Source organism: Dryobates pubescens, chromosome 10 (genome assembly GCF_014839835.1).
Source record: "Dryobates pubescens isolate bDryPub1 chromosome 10, bDryPub1.pri, whole genome shotgun sequence".
NCBI classification, from domain to species: Eukaryota; Metazoa; Chordata; class Aves; order Piciformes; family Picidae; genus Dryobates; species Dryobates pubescens.
The window spans coordinates 4834387-4854379 of NC_071621.1; the positions used below are offsets into that span (position 1 = coordinate 4834387).

The following is a 19993-nucleotide window of genomic DNA, read 5'->3' on the forward strand; positions in this document are numbered from 1 at the left end:
TTTGGCTGGCCTTGGCTTAGTCTAACTTCTCTGCTCCTTTCTCTAGGCCCTTTTGTACAAGGGGGTGATGGGAGACAGGGAGGCAGAAGCTAATAGCTTCCTATGGTCCTTGGCCAGGGGGATCCTTATACTGTTTATTAATTGTAAGTATCTGTAAATAATGTAAATACTGTTTATTTTTTACATATTCATTGCATTCCATTGTAGAGTGTAGATTTTGCTTGTAAATACAGTTTCATTTGCTTCTAACTAAGTTGGTCTAGCAAAGTTAATGTTGGGGAAAGACTTCAACCCACCACAAACAGGAACAGTCTTTTGCTGTGGGACATCAGGAACAGGTGCAGGTGAGATGATGCAGAAGTCCTCTGGATTGGTGCTTGTGTGTGGTGGGTTCATGCTGAATCCTGGATGCTAGGTTAGTATTAAACTAGGAGGGAAAAAACTTAGAACATCTTATAACTATTATACAGTGGCTATATTACCTTAAGCTGCATTACCCCCCTGAGTTTATCCCCTCCCAGCCGGGGTTATATTTTGCTGTGGGATACACTGAATATCCCCAGTTTCTAGCATGACCCAGCACATGTGACCAGGCCCCTCAGCAGAGACCACCCCTTGGGTTGATTTGCCCCCACCTGCAGCAGGGAAAACCCACACCAACTTCCCCAGCAGGTTTTTCTCACAAATCACAGGAACTCCATCTCCATCCACTGTTTGCAGCATGTGGGTCTTTTGAACAGGCGAGGCAGGAGCAAAGAGGTCAAATGGGAACAGCATCTTCCTTTTTATAGGCTTGCTGGGCAGGAAGGGGGAGTGGAATAGACCACTTTTGACCTGGGGGACCCCTCCTTCTGGGAAGGGACAACCAAGTCCCTCTCTGTTCACCTGGATCAGGTTTCTTTTGTCCCCTGGGGAAGCAGGACTCTCACAGCCCTCCCCCCCAGGATGGGTGTAACCCAGCACAGACCTTTAAAGGTCATCTAGTCCAGTCCCCCTGCAGTAAGCAGAGACAGTTTTCACTGGATCAGGTTGCTCAGGGCCCCATCCAACCTGACCTTGAATGCTTTCAGGGATGGGACATCCACCATCTCTTTGGGCAACCTGTTCCAGTGTTTCACCACCCTCATTGTGAAAGTTCAACCTCAGAGACCACGACTGATTACACTTCAGAAGGCACAACAGCAGACCAATGAAAATGAGACACACACAACAAAAAAGATGAGGCACACTTAACAGTTAAGAAACCAAGAGTCTGTACCTGTTAATCAAAATTTATGAAGATCTATATCTAAGTCGTTCAGTTAAGTGTCAAAGAAACTACAAAGATAACCACATATTCAAGGGTGGTATTTATGGAAGAAACATAGATTGTGATGGCCATTACAGTACACTGCATCTTAATGTAAAAATGCATCCAATTTCTTTTTGATATGTTCAAAAGCATCTTTCCCCATATAGTCCATGTGCCCTTCCTCCCATTTTCTCCGTTCATCTTCTGGACTTGGTTCTTCTGGTTTGACATGAATAGACAGCTCTGAAATGGAATGTGCAACCTCATTCTGTAGGAAGAAGTAGAAGAGTGGGAAAACAGTCATTTGGTTTTTTGCATTTCAGTGATGTGAAGTGCTGCTTCTACAGTCCCAGTTACAACAATAAACCGAACAGTATTCAAACATTCATTCTTGTTTTGATAAAGTGATCTCATTTTCCCATGCTTTTATTCCTTGTCACGGCATCTCTGAACATACCAAACACTTATTTCACTTGTCTTAATTCAGACTTTGGCATACTAAGCCACAACACAGTATTACAAATACAACCTGTTTAGAGCAGAGTATCCTCTACAATAACTGTAACCATCTATCTGTGCAAATTTTGTCTTCAACAGGCTTTCACGTGAACATAGGTTCCTAGAACTTTTGGTCATTTGTTCTATCTGATCTTCAGTGAGATCAGTTCTATTTAGAAGATATCAGACATATTATTCATATAAATGACTTCAAAAGATCAACACTATTCATTAAACCCATAACCAGCTCGTTTTGAATCATGGTTCGAAATGGTGCATCCTGGTTCAAGACCAGGTTACAATGTGCTCAAATGCAAGACATATTATTAATGATAATTTCAACTACATAAAGTCATGTGCATGACCAAGTAGTGTTAGTAAAACTGGAACATCCCAACAATTATAACAGGTAACAAAGCTGGAATACACCAAGGACAAATGAAGGCAGCCACTGGAAACCTGCTTTGAGTACTGCTCCAAGAGACTCCCAGACAAACAACTTACCTCATGTTATAATCAATACTGAAATTGACCAGAATGGCCTTCTAGCAAAGCTCTCATAGATTCAGTATAAAAATGTTTCAGAATAGAATTTGCTGCAAGAAGCAGTAGCTTAAACTGCCTAAATGCTCTGGAATGACCATTAAATCTGGCAAATTTGGGCTTGTGCAAGACTTGCACCTGCAGGTAAGGTATTTCAAAGAACCAACATGACACTAAATACTTAGGCATCTGCATCCTTCCATATGTATCCCCACCTGGGTCTCACTCTGTACCTGACTTTGAAAAGGAATAAAGTGTCTTGGAGTTTCCTATGTGTGCAAACATGCAACAATACTTGGTAATTATTGTTCAGGCTTTATATACACATAATTGCAGTAATTCAAGAAAATTCCTCTCTTTACCATTGGCAAGCCTTATCAACAGCTTTGGACATCATTAACAAGACAGGAATTATGTTTTTAGAAATTAAGGATTTTAGCTAGGGCCCAAACAGCCCTGGCTGCATGGGAGCTAGTTTCACCTATAGGTTGGGGGTTTTTTTTCCCCTCAGTCTTAAGGTATTTCACCATCATACAGAAGACCTCATATGGAAAATGGCAGTGTTGTGCACCTTACAAGATACACCTTGTCACCCCCAATCTGGGTCTGGCAGGGCAATGTTGTCACACTGCCCATAGATAAATGCAGTGCAAGATCACAAAGGAAAGCCTAGGAGCTTAGGCTCGGTGCCCAACTCACTGTAAGTTTATTTTCCACTTGTTGGGAAACATACTTCAGCAGAACAGAACAACAGAACCCAAACAGCTTTGCTTGCATTGATTGGAGAGCTGAAATTAATACCATGCTTTTAATACTTGAGAGCTAGCAAAGGAAAATACACATTTAAAAACTGTAACTAATAGAAAAGGAAAATACCACAGTACTGGAAGGAGTAAAGGAATTATAGCTAGAAGATTCAAGATTTGAATTGAAAATTGCATCATAATTAGTTAAGATTTCCCAATATTATGTTGGCAAAGACATGCACACAATTACCAACAGATGTACAATACAGAAAGGTACATGTACCAGTTCTGAGGTATCCTGAAACGCAGGGTGAAATACAAGTTGTCCTGAAGGTCCCTCAGGCTCAGAGAGATGGACGTTAGAACTGCTTTGTTCAGCTCCACACAAAGTTTGCTAAAAATACAGCCACTGAGTTTTTATTAGGATAATACTTTTTCATAGTTTTCTTATCATGCAAATTCATACAGTACAAATCAATTTGAGTCTTTGGGCAGGGAAAAGCAGCGGACAGGAGGAAAAGGAATGAAACACATTGTCACCGAGGACAAAATCCATCTCACCCGCTTTTGCTATCAAAAATGGCATTGAATTTAAGCTCCTGCTATGGTCAGTCTAGCATAAGTACCTCCAGAGAGCAGCTCATCTCACCCTACATTAGGTTCAAAAGTGGCTGCCATTCTTCAGTGTCTACAGAAACAACCTGGAAAGCTAGCTGACAGTAGATGCCTAGCATTCATGAGGCCAAACTTCAATGAGGAAAGTCTTATTTTAGGGTAATAACTTGTTCTATAACTCATGGACTTCTCCTATGTATAGAATGTATATGAAACAGAGACAAAACATATTGCCCAACACATGCTGTCCCAAATATTTGCTTTTGCCAAATATCAAAACATAAATAAATAGACAGATCCCATTCGGAAGTCTTTTCCACCAAACCTAAGCTACCCACAAGACTACTGAAGCTAAGCAACAACAACAACAACAACAAAGTGGAACAATGGTGCTCCTAAGTAAGAAGACAATCATGGTATTAATTTCTAATTAATATGCTCTTCTGATAAACCATTCTAGTAATTAAGAAAAAAAATAAAAGACATTTAAATATCAATGTCATCACTTTAAGTGAACGTTGGGGTAAAAAAACTCAAACACATAAATAATCATAAACAAATATCTTGAAAATGTGTTCCTGTTTGAACATTTCCAATGGCACGAGATGCATGAGGCACACAAGGTAACACACCTTTTGCAAAAAAAATTACTCTTCAGTTATATATCTGGAAGGCTTGTAATTTTCTTCCAGCCTCTCCACATACTGTAGAAGGAAAGGAAGGAAGACTACAATTTTATTTTATGGAGTAACTATAGTCTAAAGGGATGAAACACTAAACAAGAAAAACTGTCTTCGTCTTACTAGAGAGTAGTCCTCAAGTTACAATAGCAGATGACATTAGAATGGTATTTCCCAGTGGTACCTCACTGCACTATGCTTTATAAAACAACATGCAATGACTTGCAGCTGAAGAACCATTATACTATTGTGTCCAACTTAATTCCTGCATGAAGTAAGGGGAGTTAGTGCAACAGAAACACATGAATACAAAACTTCAAACACAGGAAGAGTGAAAAAATAACCAGGACCCCTACAGTGATCATTAGTGGATTCTTTTAGGATATTCCTTGTTGCCCAAATCACAGAAATTTGGGGAACAGTTTTCCCAGTCAACACTTCTGGGGAAAAAAATAATAAATGAAATTAAAAAAATCTACAGAGGAGTGAGAGAAAAAAAAAATAAATGAAATAAAAAAATCTACAGAGGAGTGATAGAAAGGATTCTAGTGGTAAATACATATATTTCACAGGAATATTAATATTTTTAAAAAATAATAATAATAATCTAATATAAAAATTATTTTGCTAAGTATCTAACAACGTTCAATAAGTAATCTATTTATAAAGTTCAATGCAAATTCTTTCAATCTCCAGGCACGTCACACATGAATAAATAAAGCCTAAAGAAAAAAAAAATACTCTTAAGATGCTTTCTCATGCTAGAAATAAAAGTCAATAGCTAGAGCAAAACTGGTAAAGATGTACTCTCCCAGATCAGAGGCATAATTTTTAAAAAATTAAAATCTCATTGCAGTATATAATTTTATTTTGTTACTGCACATAGTAATATGCAATATACTTACAAAAGTGAATTCCTCAGATGAACATGCTGTGGCATCTATTTCATACACCTCCTCTGGAAGCACAGGCATTTGCAGTGTATTGGCCACATAAGGACTGACCTTTTTTAGGGCGATTTCAACTCCATTGGAAGTGTGCTAACAAAAGCAAGAACATAGCACCATTTAAAAGCATTTTTAGGGGAAATTCATATCTAATTTACAACAGTTCCACATCCTTACAAGGATCTCATCATTAAATTAAGAAGTTCATAAATTCCACAAAGTTTGTGATGCCAGATTCAAAGCATGTTGCAGTTTCAATTTCACCATTCCTAAGGATCCAGCATCACCAGGAGGTAAATCCAACAGGTATTTCCAGCTTCATGTTGTCACGGCTGAAATATTTCTTCACTGCAGATTTTCTTAAGAATTAAAGCATGCTAAAGTATGAGATCAAAATCTACCCATTCCTTCATCTGCTTTCCAACGTGTCATGAGGTAACAAACCAAACTAGTTTCTGGGGCTTTGACGGTAATTGTTCAACAGACCTTATGGACCTATGCAATTAGCTCATTGATGGTAACAGTCCAATATTTAAAAAGCCATTAAGAAAATATTTACATATGTATAGAAGTGATCCTAAATTATCATGTCTGAATACAAAATTAAAAGTCATACTTCTGCTCCTTATTACTTTATCCTGCTGGTCTCCAAGAAATCATGTATTAATTAAAACATTTTTTATTCATGGAAACCTATACACTGATGCACTTCCTTTGAAGAAGAGGTATAAAGAGCTCAGTAAATGCTTAATAATATATATGATTAATATAACATCCTAAATAAAATGAATATTGACTCTGCAAATCTGATTTTTTGTTATGACCCTCATAAAACAAATTACAACACAGTTCTGAAAAAATTTACTGTAGTTTGAGGATTAGTTTGATGCCCTACATCAACTTAACTTCAAAGAATCAAAAATCCACTTGTTTCATAGCCAGATTATCACCTTCTCTGACTACTTTGTGTTTAATTTGCAGTATCTATACACACACATTCCCATACAAGCTCTTCATCAATGAAGAAGGGAGCTGGGAGAAATCTCTGAAAAGGCAATAGGGCTAAAAGTCCTTCCTAAGCTGCAATCACTGCTTCTACATTTTTCATTGCAATTCCTTCCTCCAGCATATTCCCATTCATTCTTTATCAGTTACCTTGCATTCCTCAGATTCTGATTCTTTCACCTTTCCAAGTTTTTCTAACAAAGGCAATACACTGGCACTGTATATATTCCACCAGAGGGCAAGAAATGACAGCTGATGAAATGATCCAGAGGTAGTGCCATCATGCATAACTCTCTCTGTTTGAAGGTTGTATCTGTAGTTCCAGGGCTTCGTCGCTCCCAAGAAGTGAACAACCTTGGCATCTCTACCAAAACTGTAGAGATAAAACATAAAGGTCTATACATTAAACATTGTGGCAGTTCGGGCTGGGTGCCCCCCTGCTGTGGCCACCTAAGACACACCCGCGGTGTACCAAGGGTCCAGCCCAGTGGGTGGATATAGGAAGCTGTGTATTTCATTCCATAATGTCCTGCTCCCTATAAAACCACCAGCAAGGCCTTACACTTTCTCTTTCTTCCCTTACCACTCCTGCAGAGATGCTCCCTATCTGGTAATGGAGGGGGAGTCATCTCATGGCCTCTTGGGCCTGGTTAGGCCTAATGCCTGGAGGAGAAGGGGGAAGGGTAGTCTCAGATCTGGTCAGCTGAGATTAGCCTAACAGTGGAGGGGGGGTGGGGGAGAAGAAAGAGCCCTGTGGGGTTTGGGTGTACCCTCAGGTGGGGAGAGGGGAATGTTGGGATGCTTCTGGGTATGCTTTGAGATCTTTTGTCAATGTGCTTGTGATTTTCTGTAAAACACTCATTGCTTTTCCATTTAAACTTTCCATCACTTCTGCAATCCGTTTGTCTGAGTCTCCTTTTTTTGCCCTAGTGGGAGGCAAGGGAGAATCTGCCTCAACCCACCACAAACATACATATTTTTAGCCTATACAAACTGTGAAAGGAACATGCCTACGCTCACTGGTAATTTCAACATTTTGCAACAGCAACACACTGAATAGGAGTATATATTTACTCTGTCTGAGTAGTTTTAAAGTATCTTGTTTAGCATACAGAAAATAAAAAAACAACAAAAGACTGCATTGCCATTCACATCCAGCTGCTGATTCTAGTAGAAATGCTCATGAAGGAAATTGACAGGCTACTGCAGTACGATTTTCAGTCTTCCTCCATATACCACTTCAAACACCAAATCAGAAAAATTGGTTCTTACTGATCCTATATTTAAAACTACTAATAAATATGTCACACTAAGATCAGCTTCCAGTAAGAGTGTTTTGCACAACTGGAGCACTAATTCATGACAGCCTAAATAAAATTTTCCTTCTGCCACAAGGCAGAAAAGTTTCTTATCTGCATTTTGTGAAGTATTTTAATTACTAGGACAAATTATGTATCACAGAAACTTCAAAATGGCTTGTAAAATAATTGTAAAAAACAAAACAAACAAACGAAAAATACTACACCAAAAACAACCCAACCTTTCCCATAGAACTGACTGGAAAAGAAGGGAACAGCATTATCACAGTATCACGAAGGTTGGAAGAGACCTCCAAGATCATCAAGTCCAACCTGTCACCACAGACCTCATGACTAGACCATGGCATCAAGTGCCTCTTGAACACATCCCGGGATGGTGACTCCACCACCTCCCTGGGCAGCCCATTCCAATGGCGAACGACTGTCTCAGTGAAGAACTTCTTCCTCACCTCCAGCCTAAACTTCCCCTGGCACAGCTTGAGACTGTGTCCTCTTGTTCTGGTGCTGGTTGCCTGGGAGAAGAGACCAACTGCCTCCTGGCTACAATCACCCTTCAGGTAATTGTAGAGAGCAATGAGGTCTCCCCTGAGCCTCCTCTTCTCCAGGCTAAATAATCCCAGCTCCCTCAGCCTCTCCTTGTAGGACTTGTGCTCAAGGCCTCTCACCAGCCTTGTTGCCCTTCTCTGGACATGTTCAAATGTCTCAATGCCCTTCTTAAACTGAGGGGCCCAGAACTGGACACAGGACTCAAGGTGTGGCCTAACCAGTGCAGAGTACAGGGGCACAATGACTTCCCTGCAGCTGTCAGAACCTAACACTAAAGTAATCTGTCTTTTCAAACACGATAAATGCTTCTCTGAAATAACATATAACACAGTGCTGCCAGCTATGGGACTCTGTCAACATGGAAGACATTCCTATTGCATTTAAGCTTCTACTGCATGATTTTTACTTCACATCACTGTGACTAATTTATAATTGACAGAATATGTTTGTTGGTAAACTACAGGGTTTACAGTCCGAAGTATTATTACTTACTGATTGAAAGCAGGGATGTAGGTGTATACAGCACTGCTGCTTAAGTTATAGAGGAAAGGTAAGTGTTTTCCAATATCTGCGGTTGCCCAATTGCTGAAGAAACTATTCAATAAACCTTGATCACCTCCTGAAAAATATATAAACCAGTGTTACCATAATTATGTGTACACTCAAATGTATATAAAAATTTCACATCCAAGGATGGGAGTGAGACTGGTGTGTTCATGGGACTGCAACTTGGACTTGACAACATGGCCATGTGAGCAGGTACAAGCAAATAATACCTGATCCACTCTGTTGCAAGTTCAGTGTAAATGGAGTCCTATTGTAATACATGAAGAAAGGAGAAGGATAGGATTTTGGTCCCACTCAGAGCAGAAGTCTGAAGATCAACTGTATTTCTCTTTCCTAAACCAGACAGCAAAATTAAAACTTACTGAGCAATACTAAGACACAATGTCCCCTTATTGCCCTTTTCTGGGAAGCACATTATGTCAAATAAGAGGCAAAGGTCTGCACCTGACATTTTTGTGGGGGCACACATACATAAAGACCAGAGAACTCCTGTCTTTCTCTGTTCTGCCTGAGAGATTGGAAGCTGTGGAAAAAAGAGCTTACTGAGAGGGAATCTGACATTTTTGTCTTCATCCCTTATATCTTGCCCCTTACCATCAAAGCTGCCATGTTCAGCAGCAAACCGGAGCAGAAGGTTGTAAGTTTTCAAAGAAGGTCGGAACACAAACACACCACTATTAAAGCAGTCAGGCCAGCCAGAATCAGGAGCTGCAGAAAACTCTTCTCGATCAAATAATTCATCAACATTGCAAAGCACCTTACAGGCAGTAGGAAAATAAAAAAAGTAAAAATGTTAGTGCAAATGTATTTGTAGAACATGAGCAGATAAATCGGTACCAAACAAGACAAACCCTAGTTTGGCCAAATATATAGTTTGGAGATCATGAAAGCAGGGGCAATGCAAAAGATGCTAGGGGTCGGAACACCAGAACCTCTGTTTTTAATATAGTAAGGCAACATTAATTGTAGTTCTCCATTTCTCTGATAGAAGCATGAATCCTATGAAATTACTTCATGAACCTCAGAGATTGTCCCAAAGATCCCTTTAAATATTATAATATACCATGAAAACACACTATTTCTTTATTGTGTCCTTCACCTTCCCAAAGTCCACTATCCTCAGTAACTGCAACAGAGCTTCATGAGGAAATGGGAAAATAAAAATAAAACATTTTTAAAAATCAATCAAGTTAGGGTCAAGACCACTTTTAAAGATGGTGGAAATACAATTGTGCAGTTGACATGTGGACCTCATCCAAAATTGAACTACTGTGAGAAACAGCAAAAATTATTTTCAGAGAAAGTGAATTTAAAACAAAAGCAAATATTTCCATTCTTCCTTTAACTCAAAAGTAAAGCACAGCATCGTAAAAATCCCCACCTCATTCTCTGATACAAGTAACTTAATTTGCTTTCTAATTCAAATACAATCCTATTAAATTAAAATGCATCCATGTCTTTCAATGTAAGCCATCTAAATGCAGGTGAAGGCTGACAAGATTGTCCTTGCTAAAAAATATGTCTATTTTAATCTCTAGCCCTCTAATTTTATTTTATTTTTTAAGAAATTAATGTTTCTGTTATTGGGGTTTTCTCCACCATTTTAAAACTGTCTACCTGACTAGATTAAATCCAAGCAGAAGAATGTGAGAGATCTATTTTAAACGTCTGTCATGAGCCACTTAGCATAGAGTGTGCTTGTGACATCTTTTGAGGACAGACCTGAGACTACTCTCAAAGCAGGATTTCTTTGCAAATGGCAAAACTGTAAGCCTTGCCAAAACATGCCAGCTGGAGCTCCTGTAACCTTGTGACCACTAGCAAATCTAGTCACTTCATAGGCCAGTGGGCTACCTGACAAGCATCCCACACTCGGAGTAGCTCTTTAAGACACAAAGGTTTCCACAGCTCCCACTCTACTCACCAATGTGTCTGCATCCATGAAGACACATTTGCTATAATGAGTAAGAGTCCAACAGTGAAGCTTACTGAAAGTTACACCTAGTTCTGGCCTCTGCATCAGAGCCAAACGAACTGAGTCAGCACTGTCAAGTGTATCCACCTCAACGACTTCATCAAACACGCTGCAGAGGACAGACCTACCAGAGCAAGCAGTGAAGAGAGAATTGAATTTAGAGAAGTTCATCAAATCTCACTTCTGGCATGGAAAGAGAGACACACAGTAATACATTTATTATGAAGATAACCAAGGCTAGATTGATTGGTTAGAAGTCAAAAGTGAAAAGTCCTTGTAAACAATTTGCTGAAGTGACAGCTACCAATCAGGCCATAAACCATGAACTCTTCCACTACAGGCCAGCAGCTCAAAAGCGACAGGTGTTACATGGAGGAAAAAACAGTCCTTATTTAGTTACTTAATCTCCTATAGAAATACCAACAGAAATTAAAGCAGCTTTCATCCTGCACAATTATCTCGAAAGAACAGCACCATGCTGTGTTCCCTGCGCACTGCACAGGACGTGGCACGCACTGCCAGGGCAGTCATCTGCACCTATTAAGCCCAAGTCATTGCAGCCTCAAAACTGCACCTTTTAAACAGGCAATCTTACACACTTCCCAAGACATTGCAGAATCAAGAGTCTGAGTAGCTATGGCATGTCATGTTCCTTTTAACAAGCACCACAGACCTCCAAATAACAGGGCCTGAGTTCAACAGATCTGACATTTCTGTACATGCAGTTCTGTGGTGCCGGTAAAACCACAACTCAAAATGGAAAGTGATTAAAAAAAACCACCAAAACCCACAACAACAAAAACAAGCACCACCCAAGAGAAGTGAAAATTAATTTCTCATCATGAAAGATGTGCTGCACCAGTACTTTAACATTAGTCATCTGAACTGAGTCTCCAAGGTTTCTGGAAATTTGTGAGGTTGCAGAGAATCACAAAATATTAGGAGTTGGAAGGGACCTCTAAAGATAATCTAGTTGAACCCCCCTGCCATAGCAGGATCACCTAGGGCAGGCCACACAGGAACACATCCAGGTGGGTTTTTAAAGTCTCCAGAGAAGAAGACCCCACAACCTTTCTGGGCAGCCTGTTCCAGTGCTCTGTCACCATCACAGTAAAAAAGTTTCTCCTCATATTGAGGAGGAACTTCCTGTGTTCCAGCTTGTAGCCTTTGTTCCTTGCCCTATTACTGGGCACCACTGAAAAGACACTATCACCTTCATCTTTACACACACCCCTGAGATATTTATAAGACATTAATAAGATCCCCTCTCAGCCTTCTATTCTCAAGACTAAACAGCCCCAGTTCTCTCAGTCTTTCTTCATAACAGAGATGTTCAAGTCCCTTATCTTGCTGTTTCTAGAAGATAGATGCCTGGAAGAAAAAACAGTAGTGCCTTTATTTCATTTCAAAAGCAAGATACTAAAATCACAGTTCCTAAACTTTCAGCTTATGTTCCAAATCATGGGCTTAAACCAACTCTCACCTACAATCTCCACTTCTGGAAGTGAACTCTTACTAGGCTTATGATCTTATCATGAATGTTAGCCAAGGGGGAACTTCTAGGCATAATGTGAAATCTACAGGAAGCATACTAAAATCTCTCAGGTTTGTTGTTTATTCCCTCATATCATCAACTTCCAAAAACATATGAATCCTTACCTCATCCCACTGGAAACCTCTGGTGTAATTAGTACTGCCAATTTTCTAGATGTCGTATGGTTCCTCAATGACTGTCCAAGAACCAGCGCACCTTGACAGTACACATCATTGGTAGCAAGGGTCACAAAGGCTTGATCTGTTACTGTGAGCAAATATTCATAGAAGTCACTTTACAGCTTTAACATAAGCCATTTCACACGTTCCTATAATCTCCCTCCACTAGTTAACCAACCAGCTGCAACCCATAACAACTTGCAGTTCCTGTGACAAGCAACTGAATAGAAAATCAAGTGCATGTAATTGCAGAATGCACGTTATTTTTTGTTTACCTGATTTACATAATAGCAGCTATGAAGTTCTCCTACTAGCCTTAAACAATTCCCCAAGTCTTATTGCCTAAACATAATGTTAATCAAAAAAGTTGATCTCCATACAGTACAATACAATCAATAAAGAAAAGTTTCCTGCTTATATGCTGCTAAAAGCTAAGGGGAAAAAAAACAAACCACAGTATGTTAAGTACTAGCCAGAAATGTCCTTCTGAGATTGGTACACCTCTCAGAAGTTAAGGATCTCTACCTCAGGCAACTCCAGGAAATTCAGGAGTCCTCACTGTTAAGAAACAGTTACAGTAAAAGAGAAGACAAGCTATGCCCCTGCATAACAGAAGATATAATATATTTTGTAGAGATAACAGGCCTGTGGCTGCTCCTCAACTCTGTCCTCTGACAGAACCACCATTATACCAGGGTTCTCCTGCGAAGAACCAGAACCTATGACTCAGGAAGGTGTACAGCATCCTCAGTGCGAAAGGAAGACAGCTTTCTAGGCAGCAAAATCAACCAGAACAGGACAAGCAAGTCACACAGATGAGAGGAATTCCACTGAGCTCTACAGACCTTCAATAAATAATTGTGTTGAATTACTTGTTTAAAACCACCATCATCTTAAAGGACATGTTAAATTAAAACAACCAGACAATAACAACATAAACATCCTGTCATACAGTTTCCAGGCTCTGTGAGAGGTACTAGGAAAGAATCTCACAGAACCACTTGCAGAAAACCCAACAAATGACCTCATGGCTGCCTCTGCCAGAAGCTGCCAAAATGAATGAGTTTGAGCCTCTAACCTAACATCAGGGCATAAAATGAAGAATAGTTGCTGTTGATAACAAGCTCTTGTGTACTAAGTATTCCCATTTTTCATGTCTGCCAAATCCAGAGCAAAACACCAATCACTGGTCTGTTGTCTCCTTCCAACCTTTTGCTCTGCATCCCAATCATTTCTAGCCAGGCCTGAACTTGAATCAAACACGTTCGCTGCCATTGCAACAGATCCCTGCACCTCAGGAGTATCCCAGTAGTGTTAAATGTGGGAAAACTGAATCATCTGTCCAAACTAAGCAGCTAAGATGAGCTTAGCAAACTCCAGCGACGTTTTTAGTCACAATTTCCAGAAGAAGCAAATGAAAAAAAGAGCTTTCAAATATCCTGTTATCATAACAGCTCAAGCAAGTTATGGTTGTTCCAGAAAACAATGAATAAGGAGTTGCTTACGTGGAGCTGTCTGAAAAGACAGTTGTGCAAGTCAACTGCTCCTGCTGCAGTATTTCAATAGGTTTAATGAGGTTAAACATAAGCATACATTAAAAAAATACAAAACAAAAAAGCACTGAAGGCTACTTCAGCAATAAAACTGTTCTCAAAAGACACAGTCAGCAAAGAAAAACACTTTTGTGTTAGGCAACAAAGCTCTTCAACCAAATTAAGTTAATAAAACAACTAGTGAGAGAAATGTGGGAGGTAGGTGAAGACAAAAGCAAACTGCCAAGTGAGTGGGAGTTTAAATCTTAAAATACTAGTTTAAATAACAACCACAAAACTGAACACATAATCTTCTTACTACTTCTGCAAATTCTTTTAGCTACAGAAGCTGAATCTTTGCTTAAGTAACACATCTAAAAATACACAGATTATTCATCAAACAGTTCAGCAAACTGGTATGGCAAATTACCACATCCACCGCATGCTTTCATTACCTTGAGGTAAAAGCTGTAGTCAACACCACAAGGATGCAAACTGATGAACAAATATTAGCAAGAGTTCCTTAGAAGTTGTATCTCATGCAGAAAATAAACCAATTGTTTGTTTTGAGAACCAGATGTGGGATACATATGCCACTCTTCTTAACAGTGTGAATCTTTATAGAGGTAATTAAATAGATAATCAAACAATTATCTGAAATCACACAATACTAAAATACTTCTCGTGCAAAGAGAGAAGGGTGTCCCAGCTATTTGAAAATTGTACATGTCATCACTAATCCACTAAGGGCCAGAGGGGGTTTACAGTCACAATATTTTATCATTACTTGTTTTTTGATCTAATCCCTATTTTCAAGGAAGACATGTTACCTGACTTGCTTCATTTATAAAATTCTTTGGAACACTGCATATAACTAAATGTTATTTTTATAACTGAGAACTAAGGATCAGCTTTTCATATAAAGCTACAAAGTTAAATAATTAACCTGAGAATCCCCATTTAAATGAAGTCAAGTACAATGCTGCATTAAATCTAGTGTACACAGGGTTTCACTCACTGACTTTAACCTGCAAAATATTTGATCTTTTAAGTGCGAAAGTCAAAGGTGTAGGCATGTAAAATTCATTGCAACTGGATCTTTTTTTAAGAGTCAAGTGCACCACTTTCATAACTTCCAATTCTTTGTGCTGAATGGCAATAGGATTTGTCACGGGAAACACCTAGTGTGAACAGTATTAAGTTTTCAAGCAAATTGTTTCCAAGCTTCAGGATCCTATGGTTAATACCATCAACCCTCTGTGAATTATGAGAAAAGCATATGATTAGAATCACATTGAAACTGTGTCATATGAATTTATAAATCCGCTCACTTCTAGTCTGAAGTACCATGCAGCACATGAAGAAGCAAATTTAGCAATCATTATCAACAGCACTGGCTCCTCATTTTTCATACCTAACAATAGTTTCCCACAACAAACCAAGAATTTTCAAGCATGTAATTTTAGATCCTGCTCTGCAGCTACAGATAGCAACGCAGAGAAGACAGCAAAAGTAATGTGAATCACTAAGGTCAAGGTGACTTTACATGAAACCTGTTACTTTTTTTTTTTAGCTAAGATCAACAACTTCTTATGGTGCTTATTCATAGGAGTAGTACTTATGACACTGCCAAAGGCAAAATTCTTCAACAGGCCTGACAATCAATTCCAGGGCAGCTAAAAGCCTTACTTAGAATCCATACCAGCAAGGAGACAGGGTAGTGCTCACTTCGATGTTCAAAGGAAAAGGATAGAAGGAATGAACAAACATCAGGTACCCACTGAGAATAAGGAGTGACTCATAATAACAAGTACTAAATGAACCACATGCACCTGTCAGCTTTCAGATGAGTAGAGGGGTTTTTTTTCCCATCATCCACTAGACATAGCTTTTTTAACATACTTCAGTCTTTCTTCTGATAGACACAGCAAAGATAAATGTGCTGTAGCTGTGGTTTCTAGAGTAACAACTCAAATTTGCCAAGTTGCCTACTCCAAAACTGCAGTTGGAGACCAAAGACTCATATGTTATAATCCTCCTACAAGCATAGGCTAAACAACACATTGCTATCTCATGCATAAAAAGAGTAACTAAACCAATAGCTAAGCCTCCCACAGGCTGGTCAAGTCCTTGATACGTACTGCCATTTATTCTAACCAGTGCTACACAATTGCTTTCTTAAATTCTACCCTGGTACCATCTGTGGCTCTCGTCATTTCAACGCTTCAGACATGATCTGCAGGACAGTCTGGACCTGTGCCTGCTGAGCCCAAACCACTTCCCTGAAATCCCCAAGAAATTATGACATAACACAGTCCCAGCTCACATCTCCTGTTCTAACATCATTGTTATACTCTCTCCCCTACAGATCTCTATCCATCCTCCCTCAGAACCATGTCTCAGTGAAGATCCATTGGACTGTTGCAAAGATAAAGAAAGCCACTGGCATTCTCACTTCTCTGACCTAGCACAATTGTATCAGAAGAACCTGAAAAAGAAAGCTGTGCTCCAGCTGACACCCACAACCCTAAAAGTAATCAAGAACTATTTTGTTATAAGTAGGCAAAATGAGTAATGAATAATGATGTCAGACACTATCAGAAATTATCAAGCAAGTTTTCAGCAAAGAATCTCTTCTTGCCCCAGTAAACAAATGACAACTGGCATATTTAACTCCTGTGGTTTCTCGGTTAGGATCCAATAGTAGAGTCATTTACATAACTGATGAAGATGGCACAACCAGCTCTTTACAGAGACCTTTGTATAACAGAACATAAACTGACATTTGATGATAAGCTCTATTTCTCCTGGTATAACAAAGTTCTGTCAGATCCAAAACCAGCTTCTCTCTTATCTTTTATTAAAGCAATACTAAATTTTAGTAGATAGCATTACAATTGTTATATTGGAAAGCTACAGAAGAGAACTTGTTTTTTGTATGGCTTTTACTCCATACCTGTTAAGAAGTTACATCCTGCTCCAATGTCCTTCAATTTTGTTATTCAACAAATAGTAAACTATCCTTATGAAAAAACAAATGTAACAACTATAATATGCAAACAAGCATAATGCATAGCACCTCAAACTAGTTCCAAACCAGTAATATGAAGAAAAAAGTAGTAATAATTGCTTAAGCAATCCAAAACCAGCACAACTTGCTACATTTAGATGTTTCCAGTCTTTCCACTCATCTTAAAAAAAAAACAACAACAAACAAACCACAAAACCAGAACAAACCCACAATTCTGTAATCCTTTAATCTGTTGACTCCCTCTCTGCATTTCCCTTAACACAGAGCGGGCACATACATTAGTTCAAACTCAGGATCCTTCAGGCCAAATGCCTGAGAAAGGTATGTTTGTGACACCTGCAAATGGTTCAACAAACCTAACTTCGGGAGGCTGCCGTCCAACTTTTTCCCTCAGTTTTGACAGTACATTCAAGTTATCAAAGAGCTACCTGAACTACACTCCCTCACGGCTTTAAGGATAATCGCGAATAAACATAATACCACTGCTATATACGAAGGGGCATGAGAAAGGTTTTCTCTCAAGCTGCCTCAGGCTGAAGGCGCCACCTCAGCCTGTAACCCTGCCGATCCATCAGGAAGGCCACAGGGGCCTGGGTAGGCCAATCTGTACATACAAACAGAACACAAAAATGAGTTTAACTCTTTCTTCCCACCAGCTAGTCGGTTAAAATCCTAGAGACTGATAATTACAGCACAGTACTCTGCTGGTAATGAGACAGCGGAGACCCCCACCCTCGCCACAGTGAGCGGAGGGAAGGCTGAGGCCCCGAGACACCAGCCAGCGCTACGGGTGCAGCTCTGCCGTCCACGAGAGGCTGTGGAACACAAACGCGACGGCAGCCGCCAAACGGGACGGCAGCCCCTCATAGGGAGCCCAGCGGCCAGAGCCGCGGTACTCACCAGACATCCTGCAGCAGGCGGGTGCCAGCCGGGTAGGGGCACGGCCCAGGCCCACGACACCCACCTCCGCCGCGGCCTCACCTGCTCGCGGCGGGCACGGTAAATCGCAAAATGGGATTAGCCTCTTTCCTGCTGAAGACAGTGGTAGGTGAATTATATTCCCAGGGACTCCTGCGCAGCAGGAGAGAAACGGCATTAATGGCAGAGACTATTTGGGAGGGGTGGCACGACCCACCTCCTCCCCCGTTTCAGGCGCTGGCTTTACTGCAAAGGAGCCATCCTCCTCTCGCCCACTGCCCCGCCGTGCGCCACAGCAGCGCCCTGCCCCTAAGGCACGGCAGAGGGTCTGGAGCTCGGCTACAGCAGCCCACCTGGCAGGATCCCCGCACCTGTACGCAATTCCGCGACCGCTAGTATCGTGTCGTGTCCCTGTCCCGTTCCCATTCCCGTCCCCCACCGCCGCCGCCGCGACCCCAGCATACGGTGGCGGCATCGCGGCGCCTCCTGGCGGCGCGGCCCGACGCTCCTGCCCCATTGGCCGCCGCGGGGCAGCGCCCACTCCCACCCTCTCGGAGCGCTCCAGTAATGGGCGCTGTGGGAGGTTGTATGTCACCTGGTTTCCTTCCGTTTTCTGTCGTGTTGCCTCCGCTGCTTTCGGGGACGAGGGTTTCAGCGGGGCTTTGATAAAGCTTCTCCTCGGGCCAGAGGTCCTCCCTGCCTAGGAGCGCTGGGAAAGAAGAGGGACCTACTCCACAACCTCGCGCTGCTGTGGCCAGGCTCTCGGGTGAGGGGCTCCGACTGGACCCTGTGATGCTGCACGGCGGCGTGATATCAGGGAGAAGGGCAAGCGCTGTGGGAGGGCCCCGCACCGTGGCTGCGCTCCCGCCGCCTTGGGAGCGGTCAACCCGGCCGTCGGTGCAAGGAGCTGCAGCCTGAGGGGACGAAATGGAGACCGCGTGGTCTGTATCCCGCCATTCGTGATGCTTCCACTGCACAACTACCCTGCCATGCTCGGTGCAGAAACGGAGCGGAAGAAAGGTCATAGAACGGTTTGGGTTGGAAGGGGCCTTTAAAGGCCATCTAGTCAACCCCCCCTGCAGTGAGCAGGGGCATCTTTAACTAGATGAAGTTGCTCAGAGCCTTGTCCAACCTTGATTTATTTTCAGAGATGGGGTATCTATCTGCCACTTCTCTGGGCAACCTGTTCCAGTGCTTCATTTCAGCACACTCATTGTAAACTATTTCCTCCTAATATCGAAGCTAGATTCATAGAATAGTGTGGGTTGCAAGAAACCTCAAAGATCATTTAGTGCCAGCTCCCCTGCCATGGGTGAGAAACACCTTCCACTAAGACCAGGTCACTCAAGGCATCATTGCTACCCTCATTAAATTTAAAACCATTACCCTGGTTCTGTCTGAAGAGTCCCTCCTCATCTTTCCTGTAGGCCCTCCTTTAGGTACTGGAAGGCTTTTATAAAGTCTCCAAAGACACTTCTCCAAACTGAACAAACCCAACACATTCGGCCTCTCCTCATAAGGAAGATGCTCCAGCCCCCTAATCATGGCCCTCCTCTGGACCACTTTGAGCAGGTCCATGTCTTTCTTATGCTAGGGGCCCCAAAATTGGGCACAGTGCCCACACTGGTCTCAGTAGAGCAAAATAGAGTGGGAGAATCACCTCCTTCAGCCTGCTGGCCAGGCTTATTTTGGTGTCTTGCTATCTCATGGCCAGCTTTTCATCAGCCAGTACGCCCGAGTCCTCCTCAGGACTGCTTTCAGTTCCTTCATCCTCCAGCCTGTATTGATACCAAGGATTGCCCCAACCCATGTGCAGGACCTTGCACTTGACCTTTTTCCATGCAGCCCTCTGAGGAAAATGTCAACTGCTTTGTGGTGAAGATTGCAGGATGTGGAAGGAAGATCTTGGAGCAATCTTGGTACAATGGCTCCAGAGTGCCTTATTGTAACCCAGATGCAGGCTATTCACCAGGTTAAGGAAGTCTACCCGGTAATTTCATGTAGCAACCATAACCCCTATAGGTACTTAAGTGTGACAACTTGTCACTCAAATAAATACATGTTTTC

The 19993-nt window shown here is 41.3% G+C and overlaps 1 protein-coding gene across 1 annotated transcript; it reads right to left on the reverse strand.

The window, feature by feature from the left end:
- Positions 1-1217: 1217 nt before the first annotated feature.
- Positions 1218-18326, reverse strand: GYG2 (glycogenin 2). Its single transcript, XM_054164814.1, has 9 exons — positions 17909-18326; positions 12392-12533; positions 10682-10856; positions 9352-9514; positions 8683-8809; positions 6476-6698; positions 5279-5413; positions 3362-3472; positions 1218-1559 (listed from the first exon to the last, which is right to left on the reverse strand). Exons 1-9 carry the CDS (start codon positions 18102-18104, stop codon positions 1398-1400), a joined length of 1434 nt encoding a protein of 477 aa, XP_054020789.1. The 5' UTR covers positions 18105-18326; the 3' UTR covers positions 1218-1397.
- Positions 18327-19993: the final 1667 nt, after the last annotated feature.